The sequence below is a fragment of the Melopsittacus undulatus genome, chromosome 8 (assembly GCF_012275295.1).
Source record: "Melopsittacus undulatus isolate bMelUnd1 chromosome 8, bMelUnd1.mat.Z, whole genome shotgun sequence".
Lineage (NCBI taxonomy): Eukaryota > Metazoa > Chordata > Aves > Psittaciformes > Psittaculidae > Melopsittacus > Melopsittacus undulatus.
In genome coordinates this window covers 44,459,867-44,479,210 of record NC_047534.1, presented here as the reverse complement: position 1 = coordinate 44,479,210, position 19,344 = coordinate 44,459,867, and the positions used below count along the sequence as shown (strand labels likewise).

The window sequence follows — 19,344 nt, the reverse complement described above, 5'->3', positions numbered from 1 at the left end:
ACTATAACAATGAAGGATGCCTTTTAGGGCTGATACCATTTTTCCCCTTGCCCCTTAATGTAGGTTATGAGAAAAAAACATTAAATGGCTTTTATTATGCAGGAATTCTACTTGAAGTGTAGAATACTTGGGAATGGATGCCTGCTTTACTGCTATAAATTGTTCATGATACGTCTTTTCTTATATGCATCAAACAGCACTTGCTGCAGAGATGCATGTGATTCATCTTCTGGGAGATGGTAATTTGCTTCAGTCTACCTAGGCTACTGCTGTACAATTTTCTTAGCTTAGCTGAGGCTCATGTTGCATCATGTTTTTTTCTATGGGGGTGAAGTATTTAATTTGTAAAGTGGTGGAGAGTATGCGTTGCATTCAAAGACAGTACATCCCTGCTGTGTGGTGTTTAGTGGAAACAGATCACAGCACACCACCATCCCCCTTTACCTTATCCTCTCTTGTTATTAAATTGTACATGAACTAATTATAATCTGTTAGAAAGCATCTGGTGTAACTTGCTCAGTAATTTGAACACATGAGTAATAAACCGTGGTTACTTTTTGCTTTTGTCTATTTGTAATGATTTTTTTTCTGAGGTTTTCAGCTTGAGTCACATGGTGTTATTTCTCTTTTATCTCTGGATACCCAAACATTCTTCAAACAGGCAACAAATAAAAATAATGAAAACATTTTAAGTACCAGGTTTTGTTGTAACTTTGGTGTTTTGGGGTGGTTTTTTTTTTAATTTTCCTGCTCAGATTTGTTTTTTTTAAATTTATCTATCTAGATGAAGAACTAAAGAGATGAACATAAAAAAATCACAACAAATGGCACTTCAAGAGAATTAAGCTCTTCAATATATAAATATTCAATGGTAACAATTCTTGTGGCGATAATAATAATGTACCATGCAAGCCATATACTGGAGATGAACCCTGAGTGAGGACTTTCTTGATTTTATTAATTCCTATCATAGCTGTACTGTCTAAATGATTGATTTTTTTTCTTTTTTCAATAAGGAAATTAATACTTGGCTAAGAAGTGCTGAGTACTTACAGTTTCCTTTAATGGGTTAATGAATTTCACAGTAAATACATTTGACTGCTGGGGATCTTAACTTGTCATAATGGCAGTCCTGTTTATTACACCCATGGCCAGTTTGCTCCTTTTTGGAGGAAGTGTTGGGATGGGGGATTGGGGGATGGGGTTGTGTGTGACAGTTTTTTAGGTAGGGTTTTGGTTTGGGTTTTTTTTTAATGTTTTTGTTTGGTTTTGCTACCATGTACTGAGATTACTTCCTTTGTTAATATTACTTCAGTGCTGAATTAGCTTCAGTTAATTCTGCATGCTCATTACTCTTTTATGAGTGTGCACATGTTAGTACTGCTGCATTAGCTCGTGTGAGGCACTAGGACTTCTGGGAACACTTGCTTGGGAACACATTAAGCTGTGCTGCCTTGTGAATTAATTTGCAATGTACTGAACAGGAATATGTCTCATTTCTGGGCATCCATGTGGAAACTTTTTTCATTTAAAAACTCATTAAATAAAAGTAGCAAGTAATGAATTTATACTATGAGAGTGACCTAGCTCTACTGTCAGCATTACTAATACTCTCATTATGGCAATATATAACAGATAAGAGGTTTAATTCAGAGAAGAAGGCATTTTGTTTGGTTGGACACATTGCAAATTCACCTGTTCATGGACATGGATCAACACAGTCTTGAGGATTAAGTCATGAGGAATTTAGGAGCCAATAAGGGATATTCATTTGACTGGAAACCATGGAGAAGGGACTACACACACAATGGCACTGGCAGTGTGGAATATAAAACCACACTTGAGTGGGATAACCATCACTACTGGATTGCAGACTGGCATGGAAGGAGTTCTTTCAAATAGCATTTCTGTTCAAATGGTCTGGAAGCATAGGAGTATGTAATGTGAGATTTAAATTATACAAATTATTCAAATGATAGAACCGCTGGTGATATATTTCTGTGGGAAAAGGAAAAGATAGAAGGCAAGAAGTTGACAAAAACAGCAAAGGGTAATTAAAAGGACAGACATGCCCTCAAAGCAGTGAGCCTATCTATAGTCTAGACCCTCAGCTATTCCTGCTGGTCCAGGCCAAAGCATTGTCAATGTTTTCCCACATAGAGTTCTTGGTAATGAAGTCGGGTACAGTAATCCTACAGAGTACTGTAAGAGACTCCACATTTCTGAAAATCAATGATGAACTGTCATTCCTCATCAGAACACTTGGTAGCATGTTCACAGAGCGGAAGTTCTGCAAATTTTAGGTGATTTTTTTGAACAGTGATATGAAGAGGTATGAGTAAAATGGAATTGCTAATTGTGAAGTCGGGGACCAAAGAAGCAGAAGAGCTCTAAAAGTCTCTGGAAGTAAATTGAATCATTTATGAGGTTAGATAAGGTAGTTAGAAGAGTATTGGAATAAATAATGCACATAACTTTGACTTCAAAGATTTTCATATTGACATTAACAGAATGTGATTAGATGATTCTCTAATTTCAGCCTAGAGGCCAGATACTTTTAAGGATGCCTGTGGAAGACAGTGTCTTGAGCTTTAATCCTGTATTCTTACAAGGCCAGGGATCAGGTCCAGGAACTAATCATATGAGCAGGCTAGACAATTCCGTATGTTCTTAGTAAGATATTTTTCTGGTGTAGGTAAAACCATTCATGCAAGCAAATACACATTCCCTATTTCATAGTGTACCAACTCAGAGACCCAGCTGCGGTGGTTGATGATACTTATCATATCAGAGATCTTAAGATTTAATATTTAGCCAAAGTATGGCTTATATGGCATAATATCCAGAGATGATGAAAATGCTGAAAATATGGCAATAAGCAAACTCCAGAAATATTCTACTTATTGCTAATTTTAAACTATGTTATTTTAAATCAAATAATATGTTTCAATATACTACATCTTTCTGTCCTTGAACAGCATGAAGTCAAAAGGTATAGAGTCAAAAAAAAAATCTGAGTCAAAAGTTATGGTATAGCATCTGGCCATTATGACTATGAAAAATACTTAACACAGCTGAGTTTCAGTTCAGACCCTTTCTTGGGAGATCAAGTGAAATGGTATTTATTACTTTTGAGAACTGCTGGAATAAAAAGAATCATGGTACAATTAAGAACAGTTTTCATCTTTTTGTGATGAGTACTTTGGTTGAATGTTATAGAGGACCTAACAGAGGAACTCTGTTGGAGAGTTTGTTTGCATAGTTAAGACTCATAAAGTGTGAGCAGCTTTGGTAGCAGCAATGTAGCAAACTAAAACAATACCTTAGATAACAAGCACTGCCTTTATGCTTCAGAAGGGCTCTTGAGGATTGACAGAAAGGCTGCTGGGGCAGAATGTGTAGGTGTCCTGTGTTATCCCCAGATGGTATGCTAGTGGCAAAGAGTCAAAATAAATGGGATGGGGTCAAAATTATCAGATTTTTTGTTTTACATAAAAATTAAAATGTGAAAAATGACATACTTTTTTTCTAGTGATAAAGAGAACATTATTTATTTGTACCAAAGCCAGTTTTTATCTTGCTTTAACCAAGAGGACAGAGACAAAGAGGAAAAGACCCTAAACCAAAACCAAACAATAAAAAAATGAAATCTTTATTTTTTGGCTCATTTGTAATATTGTTTACGCTGTTTATGGTAATAGCAATTTCCTGCATGCATTTCACCAACACATTACAAGTCAAAAACATTTGTAAAAGAAAGATTCTACATTTAATGTTAGCTTGTGTATGAAACACAAAATATCCTGATGTCCTTAATTATACAAATGTGCCATTTTGTTCTTGGGAAATATTGTGGATCCTAGTTTTACAAGTCTAGTGCAGCATGATTCAAAAAAAATAAGAATAGGCTATGTAAACAGACACTGCAAGATAGCAAAGATTTAATGAACAATGAGACTATCTTGGAACTTCTGACTCAAACAGCGCTAGAAATTCTCACATTCCTCTAATACTTTCCTTGCTATATCCTGTTACCAGATATAACTATTTGGAAACAAGCTGGGTTCCAGATTTACACAATTTACTTCACATTGAAATATATTCAAATATAATATTAAAACAAGATAGTCTACGAATACGCTTTTTTTTTCTCATATTGTGATGATGCCAGTTTGAAATAACTGTGGTTAAAAAGTCAATGAGGAAAGAAATATAAGAAACAGTGATCTAAACTTGAAGACACTTTTCTTATATACAAAACTGTTGCCAATGGTACTTCTTTACATTATTTATATATGCTAACCATATTTTCAACAGGTTAAACAGTTTGCAGTACGGCCTGTACAGTCTGATTCTACACCATATAGTAGCCACTTCAATTTTAAAATGCAAAACTAAAGAAGCTCATAAATAGTTGCAAACTATTGCTTAATGATTTGAAATAATGAGGTCTGCTTGGACAATTTGATTCACTTCACCACTGATACATAGCTTCCTATAGTGGAGACTGTCGACAGTGGAAGGAGCAAGATACAGCAGCAAAAGCATTGACATGCATCAGTGATACTCTCCAAACTAACTATAATGACACAGAAGACAACATGTCCCGTTGAGCTCTTGCAAACTACCCATACTGTGGTACATATCTGATGCAATTCAATGTGACAAAGCCATTTAATTCTATGCTCAAATATGCACAACAGTATATCATTAATATTTACGTGGAAAAATGTATTATTGATTCACTGAATGTCAGCTATAATGAGAGAAGGCAGTAACTCAAGTGCAATCCAGGAAAAAAATCTAGCTGTTAAAACAAAAGAGAACTCTTAAGTATATGCTGGCAAAGCTGGTTTTCCAGTGCAGAAACCACACAATTTTTTTTAACAGAACCAAGAACTTGTGCATGTTTAATGATTTGCATAAAAATAAGTCATTGCAGATTCCTGTAAATTAGGGGAGACTTTCCAGGCACATTAATCTGTATGCAGTCATACAAGCAGTTAAAACACCTCAAATTTAAGAGCGGCCCTGAAACTTGGAAGTTCTTAAAATCTTTAGCTTTGTGCAATGTCATATTTTCATTTATGCATGATTGACAAGTGCAGCGTGCCTATGCAAATCACTTCCCTCTGTACATTATAGAGAATCTGAGAGTAGAACACCTGGTCCTCATACCTCTTTCCCCAACATAAAACCTACTACAAAAATAGTCACATGTAAGAGTAAACAACTTGTGAATTAAAAAATAATAAATACACTAATACTGCTTTTGTAAAAATCTGACAAATGTAGCAGTTGCATTACAAACAGTGAAGAGAATTACTGTTCTATGTTTTTGCAGAATGTGAAACAAAAAATTATCGCTTTGCACTCAATTCATGCTCCATGTTCTTTGTGGAGCCACTTTTTCCCTCGTTCTTAGCAGTGTCAGCTGTAGTGAAAACAGTAACCTCTTGTCAAGGTTGTTACCCTGATTCACAGAGTCACAGTTTGATGATGAAGGTTCACTGTTCTGTTATAGGCACTGACCTTAAGTATATATATAATGTATATATACGCACACACACACGCGCGCGCACACACACACACATATATATGTGTAAAAACTGTCAGTTTGGCATAAATCTCCTGCAGGAGTCCAGTTGATGCTTCACTCTCAAAGACTGTAAACAAGTTGTCCAACAAGCAGAATTCTTAGATCTTTATTTTTTATGTTCCCTGACATCTTTACCTTTGTAGTTCTTTTCTGCTTTATCTTTTTCATATTTTTCTTTCTCTGGCTTTGTTACACTGTCATAAGAAGGTGGGGAAGTTGTAGAGGAACTCTCATCTGTCTTTTCTGGAGTGGAGTTCCCATTTAGTTTATCAATAATTATCTCTTTTATAACTGGTCCATCTCCTTCTCTGTTTTTGTTTCTGTTATATATACTAGACACCTTTTTAACTTTTTGCCTTAAAAGGTAACACCTGTAAGCACGCTGGATAATCACAGCAGATACCTCCTCCTGTTTTCGTTTTAATGTGGTTGTAATCGGTTCGTAGGAGACTTTAGAAGGATTGGCTGCCATAAACCGATCTTCCATCTGTATTCTGAGGGCGTCCATCTCCCCACTTTCCCCCAAAACACGCTTTGTGAAAGCAAACAAGATGTCAAGGCAGTGAATTCTGTCGCCGCTTACCATGGGCAGGTCCATTGCAATAAGCTGGACTTTGTTTGGTTTTGCAATAAGAAGAGGAGGATCTAATGAAGCTGCAAAATCTGACAGCTTACTGTATTCTATAAACTGCGTTGCATCTGGATCAAACTTCTCCCAGACTTCATAGAACATCTCAAAGTCATCCTCGCTCAAGGGTTCGGCACTTTCTTCAGTAGCAACACTGAAGTTCTCCAAAATCACAGCAATGTACATGTTCACCACTACCAGAAATGATATGATAATGTAGCTGACAAAGAAGAAAATCCCAACAGAAGGGTTGCCGCAGTCACCTTTCACTGAGCTCCCCGGATGATCTTTATGGGGATCACAATCTGGTTCCCCACTGTTAAGAATTGGGGCTAGCAAACCATCCCAGCCTGCAGATGTGGTAATTTGAAACAGGCAGATCATGCTGTTGCCAAACGTCTCAAAGTTGAACATATCATCAATCCCAACTTCCCTCTTAACATAGGCAAAGTTGGACATGCCAAATATAGCATAAATAAACATGACCAGGAACAGCAGCAGACCAATGTTGAACAAAGCAGGAAGAGACATCATCAAAGCAAACAGCAGAGTGCGGATTCCCTTAGCGCCTTTAATGAGACGCAGGATTCGGCCAATTCTGGCAAGTCGGATGACTCTGAATAGCGTTGGGGACACAAAGTACTTTTCAATCATCTCAGCTAAGAACATACCTAGAGAAAAAAAAAGTGAATATTTAAAATGTAATTTTAAATTCATTAATTAGCTGCCCATAGAAATATTTATTTATTGCTGTCTCCAAAACGATCAGTATAGGGAGCCTATAGTTACAGCAGAACATCACACAAGTTATTCCATTTTGTTGAAAGCACCTTCCTTATGTTGGAATGTTATCTAGGAGAAGGAAAATAAGTAAAAGATGACTTGTGGCAAGGTAATTAGGGTCTGCCTAAGTTTTCAGTTATTTCTAAAGCAGCCTGGAAAGAGAAATTTCTGTCTTAGACATAATTAGTTATTGAAGCCAAGCCTATTATTACCGTCTTTTATGAACAATTATATTACTTAATTTCTGCAAATTTGTAATTTATTTTTCTTTACCTGAGTATCTACACTGTATCAGCACATCCTGATATTGCTCAGGTGTTTTGTCACACAACTCCTTTGCACCTTGCAGAGTCATTAGCTTTTAGTTGACATAAATCTAAATATTCACCTAGTCCTTAGTTATCAAAAGCAATTAAAAATCTCACCCCCTTCACATACTTTTCAGGTTTAGTACTGAAGACAAATTTGTGGATAGTTCACATATACCACTAAACATTCCCTGTTAATCTGATGTGCCAAATAGTTCCTTTATGTCTTCTGATGTGGAAGATGACAGAAAATAGTATGGAAGAGATAAAAATCTTACAAGCAACATTTCATATATTGCACGCTATAATATATGAAAATAGGAATATACATTTAAGTCATACAGGAAACAGAAAAAAAATAATATTCATAACATTCAATAAAAATTCAATATCATAACATTCCTGAAACAAACATTCCCTTTTCCTTCCACTAGTTCATTCTTGAAAGGGAATTGCTCTTACCTACTATGGAGAGAATCACAACCACAAAATCAAAAATATTCCAGCCTAGAGTGAAGTAGTAATGGCGAAGTGAAATCAATTTCAGGACACATTCTCCAGTGAAAAGGATAATGAACACAAGGTTAATCCGGGATAAAATTGTTTCCATTTCTTTACTTTGGTCATCTGTTTCTACCATCATTGTGACCATGTTAAGGCAGATGAGTATCATGATGCTGATGTCAAATACTTGTTTGGTTACAAAATCAAAGACCATGCCTTGGAATTTGTTCTGCAAAACCAGAGATGGGATACAGTTTATAGCCTGAAAATATTTGTCTTTACAAATGCCAAATGGGAAAGCAAACCCCTGCAAGATTTAGGAGTGCAGAGCAAGACCCATTCATGACATATCTGTTAATATATACTAAACACATGCTGGTTTGTATCTCACTCTGTGAAATCATTTTGAGAGCAGATCAAGAAGTGTACCATTGTTGGCCGAAGGGATGGGAAGGGAAACAATGCAATAATAACAGTAATAACATTTGACAATTCATTCTTTTGGTGTAAAATAGGTGGTATAACTTGACAGCTAGCAAGAGTATCAGCCAAACAGATATTTATTATTCTTAGCTGGTTTGTAATACTAATACCCAGAGAGGACTCTCTCTTTCTTAACCTAAGTGTGCTTGGTGAGATCGTTGAAATGCTAAAGTTACATGTCTCCAACACACCATGACTGCAATATCCTAGTTTTTCTTTAGTACTTAGCTAAATGTTTATTGCCATATGTCTCTCCTCAGAAAGACTATTTTTAACCACTTGGTGCATAAGGTGCAACAAGTATTTTATTTTTTCCAAACACTGTAGGAGTACAGTAAATAACAGTTTCTTATCTCAGAGACAAATTTATCCTAGTTTATGCTTTGGTCCCTAGGGTGTCCTTTTATCCTGTAAGATTATCTGCATCTGTCTTTCTCATTAGGTGACCACTGCCCCCTTCTGTCTTCAGCAAGGGTCAGTGCCTCCTCATTTCCTACACATTATCTGGGAGGAGAAAACAGAAAATTAACTTTATCTAGGGGTAACAAGAACCAATAAATGATACAATCAACTGTAATTTTCTAGGACTTAGAGAATTATGAAATTTATCACATTAACCTTATTAAAACCTACAGTTCATATTTACGAGTCTATATTTTTAAATGAAACATGAACAATCTAGTCCAGTGAGTGAAGAAAAAAGGGACAAATTCTACCTTTACAACAAAATAAATAGAAATAATATTTTCTTTCCAGACATATAAGCTTTTCTTGTTGGCTAAAATCATATTCCCCAATGAATATTTAATATTAGGGGTTTTAAAATCAAATCAGTCTTACCACTGGCCTTGGTATAGGTTTCTGTGGCTTTTTGGATCCAAGTTTCTTCATTGCATTATAATATTTCTTCTGCTCTTCAGTCATAAATATGTCCTGACCTCCAAAGTAAACAAATAGTATCAAAACTAATTACTGCCATGTCCAGGCATACAACATTTAACTATAGTATGTCTCTCTGCAATATACTACCATAGTACGTCTCTTTGTAATATAATGTATTTAATTTAGATAACAAAAGTGATGTTTTTCAAGTATTTATAGTGTGGATGTTCATATGCATTTCTTAAAAAAAAAAACTCTCTTTTGTCAGGCTGACAGCTGAATTTTGATTCATGCTCACTTTTGCTGACATGGCTAAAATATCTATTTTACTATAAAATTACTATACTGATGCTGTTAAATAACTTGCTGATTTGGGGCATACAACCCTGATTGGTTCCTCATGTGTCCTAAATTCTAGGCAGACTTTTAAGATTACAGATACCTGGGTCTAAAATGGGGTAACTTTGAGGCACAAATTGTGTCAGGGGAGAGTATTTGGGTCTAATCTGAAGGGTTTAATCACCTTTGGTACAAAATTAGAAAAAGTAATTCAAAACATGCCATAGCAAATTATTAACTAAAACATCACTAGAACCTTGACTAACGCAAATTAGCCTTTGTTTGCAGATGCGAATGCTGCCAGTTAGATGTGCAACTGACTGTCTGAATTTCAATATAAAGTAAATTGTGCTTATTGGCGAATCTGAACTAAGTTAGATAGAAACATAATGCCAAAGTCTCTGTCTGCTAAACTGGATGTCGAAATTCAAAGCATAACTGATAGAAATGGAGGAATAGCCTGAAATGTGTTTATGGCTCTTTTAAGAAACTAAAGAATGTTTTCACAAGGAAAACTTTCTGTAGTTCACAATTGACTTTAACCATAGATTCTGTTTAGTACTGTTGCTTTCTACATCGTTACCGGGTAAAGCCGAATCAAAACTACTTTTTCACAGCATACAAAGATTTAGAATGATCCTGAGGTTCATTTTGGCAGCTGAAGGCTGAGAATCATGAGGCTTCAAAATATTTTTTAAATGTGATTATTTGTATTTTTTTATTTTAAAAATTATTAAAAGCTATATGCACTATCAACATATTTTTAAGCAGACTTGTATGTCAAATGTATAGAAATAAATTTTCCTTTTGTACCTTTGCATTATTATTGCTAATAAATGATAGATTGTATTTGTGTCTAACAAATTAATCTAATTTCTTACAAAACTGTTAGAAAAATAGTTCTTTTGTACACTTTTTTAATTGTATCTTTAAGCCTATTCATGTGAAGTCTGTCTAACTTACTATTAATGCACTATTTAATCAGTTTGCAGAACTATTATCTATTGTATGAAAACCATCCCATATTCTATTAAGTGCCAACAGTTTATAAGTTTAATTAAAATTATCTTAATTTTTAAAAATTAATTAAAAGGTCAATATGGCAGATATTATTACATCTAATCAAAAGAATAATGCACACTCCCTTTTTACATTTTCATTTTAGCTCTTACACAATTTGCAAACTATTATGACCCAACTCCTGACTTGCCCCTTTTCACTTGTCAAAATGACGAAATGCAAAGGTCTAAATCACGCACACAGGTTCAACACAGATTGTGTTAAAAAAAGAGACATTTTTTATTCAAGGACTCAAAATGACTTCTGATTTTTATTAGCTTTACATAAAAAAGTTATTAATTCATTATAGTTAATAATTTATAGAACTATGGAAACATTTTAAATACTTATCTTCTTTTTTTGTTGGTTGAAGTTGTCTATGATGACACCAATGAAAAGGTTCAAGGTAAAGAATGATCCAAATATGATAAAGATGACAAAATAAAGATACATATACAAGTTGTCCTCATACTTAGGTTGATCTTCTACCTGCAGAACATAAATTTTATTAACCATGGGAATACTAAAGGTAAAAACACAGTGCATTTAATTTATGAGTAAGTGTATGCTAACTTAGCTAGAAAATCTTAAAACTGTACTCAGTTATTAAAAAGACTAAACATGTCCATTCCACTCAATATCTGAAGAACTGGAGGTTGACAGAATGATTGCTCATATAGAATTTTAGACTAAATATGCACACAGATATGTTATGTATGTACATATACACAAAGTTCCTTGTATAGAAGGAAGAACCAATGTAGGACTGAGAGCCGTCATTAATACTTCAAATTTTAACAACACAAATCTAAATATTTTATATTATGTTCAGTATATTTTGATGCAACAGAATCAATTTTACTATCACCTAAATCTCCCTACAATTCTTTTGGGTTTACGTGATTTAGTTCTGTAGCCAAGTTAAAATTCTAATTCCTAGAAAACAGATGTTCTTCAAACTTAGAATCTAATTGCATTTAGATATATAGATAAAGGAAGTGCTCAGACCTAAATAAACAATGAAATGTAGTTACATATTATAAAACAAGGTTAAGATATTAAATATGTAATAATTACATTATATAATCTGAAATTAATACTCAAGATTACCAAAAGAAGTGGTCAAAAACCCTTTTCTCCTTTTTTGATTAACATCAGTTTTTTTGAAAAAGTCCCATTAAGTTATCTTATTTGCCTAAACGGAAGGAAGTAGGATTAATTCTTTCCACAACAAATTCTAAGATTCATTAAATTAGATAAAAGTTCCTTTTTAGACTAAATGTATCTAGAAAAATATGTACTGGTGCTGATTATAATTCTTAATGTTATTGTATGTGTAGCTGTTTAAATTCCATACTCAGAACATGGCCAACAGATGATATTTGAAATTCTTACACTTACATCTCGTGAATCAACAGCAGCATACATAATATCCATCCATCCTTTGAAAGTAGCCTAGAAATAAAATACAGTTGTTTGTCTTTCCTATTAAAAATCATAATGTGGAAAATAACTAGGTCACAGCATTTGGGCCTTAACTTTTGGTAAAATAATATCTAAATATGTAAATCACATTTAATAACAGGTATATTTTTATAATAATACTATTTTTTGCAAAGTTACTTTTCAGTTATTAAAAGTCTCTGAAAGTCACAGGGGGGCAAAGTGTGTTTGGAGCTGCAGATTCTTGCTTTGCAGATTAAGAATGATAGACTTGGATAGACATTAATGCTGGAGCTGTTCTAGTAAAATTTACTAGAGCCACTCATGCTGACAAAAATTTTATCAAATGCACAGTATGAATTGATGGAGTCAGCAATACAACTTCTGGAGAGATATGAACATTCATCTGAATGGTTTTGCTATGGTTAAACTACCATGGTATTTTTAGAAATGTTTTAATCCCACATAACTAAAAGGAATAGACTCTGTTAAAAAAAAAAAAAAAATATATATATATATGTATATACATATAGATATATATACACACACATTGTTTCTTGAGGAACAAGATTTTCAGAAGACCAAAAAGTGAACTGTGAAAGAACTGGGATTAACTTCAGCAAAACTCTGGGCTGAGTTCCTATAGAGACTTTGGGTAGAATAGAGGAAAGTAAGATCTGTCATCATTGCTCTAAGGCAGTGATTTTCATGGACATGGAGCATCCACTATTGAAGGAACACCAAGGGGTTGGTGTGACACGCCAGTTGAAAGCACAAGTGCCTACCCATTAACCAGGGTTTCCAAGCTTATTCACAATAAAGAAAAAAGAGCTAAAACGCCTGTTAAATGAACAGATAAAAAAGATCTCTCCTAAGGAGATTCAGGAGAGGAATTATCCCAAGGGGTATATTTGCATCTGTACTTTCCAGAAGTAGCTCTGATACTTTGGTACAGCTGTTACTTTCCACAGCAGAAAACTTGCATTCCTGCAATACAGATATATATTAAGAAGGCATGCTTGAAGCCAGGCTTCATAGCAATTTGTGGTTCAGTTGAAAATTGGCAGCCATTTGGTGCACTTTGCACAGCAATATTAGAAGAGGATTAGAGTTTGGTAAGAGCAATAAACTCAGGAGAAGAGTGAAGGGAGAATATTAATGGGGACAATCAGCTGAAGAGGTGACATGATACATGCTCAAGGATCCTTTAATCTCTGCAGGAAAAGTAAAGCACAGAAGGGAATATTTGGAAAAGAAAAGAATCAGAGCAAAAAGGATAAAAGACAAGAATGAAAGGTTCACAGTAGTGATGTAGTAATTAAAGACCAACACTGCATGAATGACACGGATGACATTCAGACAGTTTCCAGAGACTAGAAGTTTTCTTTGTATATCGTCAGAGTCAAGTATTGGTAATAAGATGATCTAGTCTGTAGTGCAGAAGTAGTAATGTGATCCGGTCAGAGAATTAGGATCATCATTTGGTACTACTACTTAGCACATGAGAGTGCTGGACTTCACAGACTTTGAATATGTAGCAGTAATTAATAGAATATGCCATACAATACAATAACATCTAATACTTCACAAGGGCAATACCATAATTAACATAAGTATATTATAATGATTCTTTAACAAGCATTAATGGAATATAATAGTTATAAATCTTTAGTATTTTTTTTTAAAAAGTATTTTACATTTTCCTGTTTTAGCCAGAGTTTAATGTCTTTGTAGTTTCATGTACTTCTTAATAAAATACATTTATTTTAGTACAAGGTACTGTTTATCTGCCAACATCAAGAGAAAGTGTTATATGATTAATCAGACCTAATACTCAAATAGGATCTGTTTATCAATAACTATCCATATTCTTCCCATGGACAGCTTCTACTTCTCTTAAAGGATTTCAGACCTCTTACACAAGCATTATGATAATAAAGAATTAGTTCCAAGGTACATGAAGCATTGGGTGTGCTAATCTCAGATCTTGCATTATTTATTATTTCTTTCCCCAAACCCACTTCCAGTTTTGGAAAATCAAGGCTCTATTAAACAAATATCTTCACCAGAGACACTGGGTTGGTATGTTTTTATTTTTACCATCTAACTTATATATGGGTTCCTTAGATGAGTATAAGCATGAAGGAAAATCCATTTTACCTTGATCATATTGTTGGCAAAAGAAAAATTATTTCACAGTGCCAAAGTGCCTAGATTAATGGCACTTTCTCTGAAAGAATTTTCCTGTGAATGTGTAATGATCACAGAATCACCAAATCATTAGGTTTGGAAGAAACCTCTGGAGTATAAGAGGCATTGGCAGTAATTTCTCACTTCAGACCAGTTAGTTGTCTGCCCTCTTTTAAGCTGCTGTCTGCCTTCCTGTCTTACGATGTAATGGAGCTCATAAAGGAGGGCAGAGACCTTTTTAATAATTATGGAGACTTCTGAGCCTCGCCCACCATGGCAAGACACATGAAATACATTCCTGAAGTTTATATTGTGCAGCACTAAAAATATTCTTGTATTTTTACATTTATTATTTTCATATTATTATCATCATGATGAGACTGTGTTCCCTAGCCTTGAAATGGAAAGTTACTTTACTAGCATTAATACAAAAAATATAAGTAACAATACAGTAGAAGTATGTAAGCTGTACATCATTGCTATGAAGAAATTATTCCACTCCTTAGCAGTCTTAAATTGCCCATTTTTTGTAGACTTCTTTAAAAAGAGCAAAAAGAAATTATATAAATTTACTTACTACTTGAAGAAGAGCAAGATATCCAGCTCCTACATTATCAAAGTTAACTTTCACATTTTTCCATCGGGCACTTTGATTGTTTTTTATGAGTTCCTCACACTGAGTATAATTGTTGACATCACTGACATCAAACATCTCACCAGTTGTGGTGTTGACACAGTGATAGAATTTGCCAGCAAACAGATTTACTCCCATGATGCTGAAGATGAGCCAGAATATAAGACAAACCAGCAATACATTCATGATAGATGGAATTGCTCCTACAAGGGCATTTACAACCACCTAGTGTACAAATTAGACAAAATAGCCACTTAGTTTGTGAGCAGAAAAATAAAAATACTTTAAAAGTGTTTAAACAGTATTAATATGGAATGGACAGTTAAAATGCTACATTAAAATTTATGGGGAAAATTATTTAAGATTTAATAAAAACACTAATGAGATTGCAGAAAGCAAGAAATAAAATAATATGCAAACCAATACAATGCAAAAGTCTGAAAAAAATCAAAAAGCAAACGAAAACCTGTTAGTAGCAAGATGGATTCTTAGAATTTGTGTGCTCTAGAGAAAAAGAGAGAAATAAATGTTAAATTCCAACAATACAAATCAAAATCTATGAATAGAAAATAAACAAGAAAAAAGATCAAAGAATGATGGTGTGGGAGACTCAGTAAAAATGCCTACATGTAAAACTATCATTATGAATTACTTTATTCTCAGAAACTCTATGTATATATTGGCACCAGTGTATTTTAGCCTCTACATACAATATAACATAATCAAGCATATCTAATTTAAATTTTATTAACAGCGTCTGTGGTAAGTCTTGGGTTTAAATTGCCTGGCTCACTGTAGTTGCTCTTACTTTTTTTTTAATTGGGTGCATTTAATACAATTGAGCTGAACTATAAGGGCAAGGGCGGTAAAAGATGAAATCCCTTTACGTCTTGTGATTGAACTAAAAGAAAGCTGCAGTTAATCACACGATAATTTCCTACCAAATCAGTAGAGGTTGCAGTAGTTTTTTGTGTATTGTTCTGAAAACAGCAGTATTTTTCAGTATACTAATTTGACTGGAAGTAGTCTAATATCAATAGAGGCTTTGCCCATTTATTAGATTGAGACTTATGTGTTGTTTGCAATGCAAATCACCCCCTACACTGGCTACTGTGGCCATGTCTAGAATATCTCAGCCTCAACCCAGACAGGAACCATACTATTTCTTTGGAAACTTAAGACCCATGACCAAACTGTAAATGTGTATTGCAGCATCTGGGTGCTTAGAGGTGAAAGATTAAAAGGAAATTTCTTAGTAACATTATCATATTAAATTTTTATGCATCAATTTTTCCAGGAAATAGCATAGTCTGCATTTTCAGCAGACAGCTTGCAATAGTTCGGGGGGTTGTGTTTTTTTTTGTCAGATTGCAGAATATGAAGATAATAATTCCCTCAACAGGAAGGATTTAAGCTGTGTAGGAGGAGAGGTAAGATGGCAGCAGATGCATTCATATGAAGTAAAGGACACTAGCTGAGAAAATTATTTCCCATCTCTCTTTTTCTATATTCCCAACCTCACAGTTATCAGAGAACCTTCCCCTAATGCTACAGCATTCATTATGGGATTTTTTTTCCCCAGGCAGGTAGACATGGAGCCACAGGAAGGCTACGGTTTCTGATATGTCGCTGTTGTCAGTTTCCTCACCTTTTGGGTTTTTTTTTTTTTTTGTTTGTTTGTTTTGTTTTGCTTTGCTTTGCTTCGCTTTGTTTTGTTTTGTTTTCCATCTAATCCTGTTCCACCTAGACTACTGACAAACTGGCAGAGAATAGAAGTGAGGTACAGAAACATGTAACATAAAGTTCCCAGCTAAACTGGAGGAAAAACCTCCAACTCTGTTCTAAAATTTCTCATGTCTTTTTACTTTTCTATAGAGATCTGCAAATCAATAGAAAACACAACTATGCAACAGTCAGCAGGCAAATTTAGTGAGCTCAAAGTCTCGTCTCTGAATATAAGCTGTACACATCTTGTGTATAAGGACATGTTGGGAGGTCTTTTCCATATACATTTTTGCATGCATTCACATTCTGGAGTTGTTTGCAGAAGGCATGAGTGTCAAACTTCTACATTGCTTTTTGTATGCATGTATTCATTCAGACTCATTCATTTTATCTCACCCTCATTCCTTCAAATCGTGACAAGGCTCTTAAAGGTCTTAAAGCTCGTAACGTCCGAAGCGATTTAATGGCACCAAGTTCAGAATAGCCCAAAGCATTGGCTATTAAACTAACCAATGATACCTATAAAAAAACACAGAAAACATATTATTATGATATTTGTTCTAGAAAGTTTAGTTAAAAAAATATAGCTTCAATCAACAGAAATATCAACAGTGACACCATTCTTGGTTTTAGTGACACTGAAGGCCAAATCCCACTATTTTCATACTTGCTGGAAGGTCAACAGGTCATACGAAGGCATGTTTGAAAAAGGAATATATGCTATTAAATGCCTGTTATAGCTAAGTATGATTTAACAGTCAGATGGAAGCTCACTGTTGGTGAAGAATATAATTTTCAGTAGTACTTAAAGACAAAATAGCCATACTTTCAGTAACTTCATTAAGGTTCAACCTTTCAAGCAATTTCAAATTCTGAATACATTAGTATAGTTTATTAACTACTGAAAATATTATTAATATCTGTAATCTCTAATAATATGATAAATAATGTAGTGGTTAATTAGGTTTTGTTATTAATTCTAAAACACTCAGTTCATAGCAACAATAGCCAGGGTATCTATGAAATATATATTGACAGAATGTTTACTTTCTCACTTGCCTGACAACTCTTTTTTTTTTTTCTCACTTCTTAGTATAGGGAAATACTATGGGATATATGTTAACAGATGCTGGCATTATAACAATAAATTCTTTGTTATCAACAACAGTAGTGAGCTCCTGTTCATGTTACTGAAATTTTATTACAAGCTAATCTACTTTAGGAAAGAGCAATTAATTTGCTTCTCAAATACAATGGTATTTTAAACAGTGTTTAAATTTATTTCAGTTTAATTTAATTTACTTTGAGCAGTTTTGCAGACAGGAGTAGGGAAATACACCCTACTTATTTTATTCAGTTCTACCACCAAAAGCATAAATGAACCTATTTCAGTTCTTGAGAAAATCCTTCAAATATTCATTGCAAAATACCTGAGTCTAGAGAGTTTTTCAAATAATTCGCTTAACAGAAATAGGCATTCGCTGATAATGGTGGTAAGATTCTGCCCATTAGACGAAAAATTAGTTTCCTATGTTACTTGTATCCATAAAGAACAATCAGGTGAATCAGAAACACAAGCGTTACAAAGTCTCAAAAGGACAATCTGAGGGCAGATAAAAATCAATTATTCATTACTATGATGCTATGTAAGTTAGTCTAACAAAAAATGTTTTAGTGAATTCATATCACTGTAACTTTCAACTGGATTACATGTAAGGATGTAATTCTTTTTATCAAAGGAAAGGCTTATTGCCATAATGGAAAAGTTTAAAGGAACTTGCTATGATTTACAAGCATATTAAGAAGAAAATCTTATTGACTTTCTGTAGCCTGTAACTCGTCTGTTCACTTACAAGAGATAACATTACTGTTTCAGCCATTACATTAATTACTGTCATTGATATTAATAATTGTCATTGATACAATTTATTTGTCCTGTGATTCTACAATGAGAGAGGGTTGTGGGGTTTTTTATCAATTTTTAATATATTCCAGAGATAACAAGACATTAAATTCTAAGTATTATTAATAGAATGTTCATTGTGATTCACTCACATCAACAAGACGCCCAGACATTTGGTATAATATATTTACCTTTGGTGTGAAGACAGCACATTTTATGGATTAAAATGCATGCAGATACAGTAATTTTAAAAAATTAAAAGGAACTCAAATTTTTACATTCATCTCCTAAAACTGGAGTGTCAGATGTCCACATTTTTGTGTATGGATCTTCTAATTTTGCAAAAAATGTTTTGAAACTTAGCAGTCACAATTAGTCCTGCTCAAGATCTTCAGTTAGGGTTGTCATCCAAGCAAGATCATCAGTCATACACTCCACATTGACTTTATTACTATTTAACCCTAAATTTTTACTCCATATGAATTCTGTGCTACTTGGTGAGGTAGCTTATATATGTGACTTGATTAGAGCTCCTCAGTTCCAACTCTGCTTATCATACCTTTCATGTAGTTTAAGTGTTTAGGTATTACACTTAACTAGGAATAAAAACACTGCAAAATATAGGGGGAAAATAATAAACAAACCACAACCAAAAACAAACAAACAAACAAAAAATCCAACAAAACACCAACCAAAAACAACCAAACGAAAAAACCTCAACCAACAAACCCCTAAAGATTTTTCTTTCTATTGAGAAGTTAATGCTTTTTCTTGTTTTTTGAAAGATAGACACTGTATTACTGGTTTTGCAGGTAAGCATTTTTGACACACTTACAGGCAGAATACTGGACCCAGTATAGCCTT

General features: G+C 34.0%; 1 protein-coding gene across 17 annotated transcripts in view; it reads right to left on the bottom strand.

Annotated features, from left to right (window-relative positions):
- Window positions 1-5,705: 5,705 nt before the first annotated feature.
- The window catches only part of LOC101881002 (sodium channel protein type 2 subunit alpha-like), a 55,011-nt gene continuing 41,372 nt past the window's right edge, over window positions 5,706-19,344 (bottom strand). For 12 of the 17 annotated variants that reach the window (XM_034065104.1, XM_034065105.1, XM_031052062.2 and 9 more), the window contains 7 exons: window positions 16,974-17,096; window positions 14,796-15,077; window positions 11,987-12,040; window positions 10,937-11,074; window positions 9,146-9,250; window positions 7,781-8,051; window positions 5,706-6,898 (listed from right to left, as the gene is read on the bottom strand). In XM_034065104.1, coding sequence (XP_033920995.1) covers window positions 5,706-6,898; window positions 7,781-8,051; window positions 9,146-9,250; window positions 10,937-11,074; window positions 11,987-12,040; window positions 14,796-15,077; window positions 16,974-17,096 — 2,166 coding nt within the window. Of the gene's footprint in view, window positions 6,899-7,780; window positions 8,052-9,145; window positions 9,251-10,936; window positions 11,075-11,982; window positions 12,041-14,795; window positions 15,078-16,973; window positions 17,097-19,344 lie in introns of all 17 variants that reach the window. The other 5 variants (XM_031052069.2, XM_005152645.3, XM_005152647.3 and 2 more) reach the window with 2 other exon arrangements.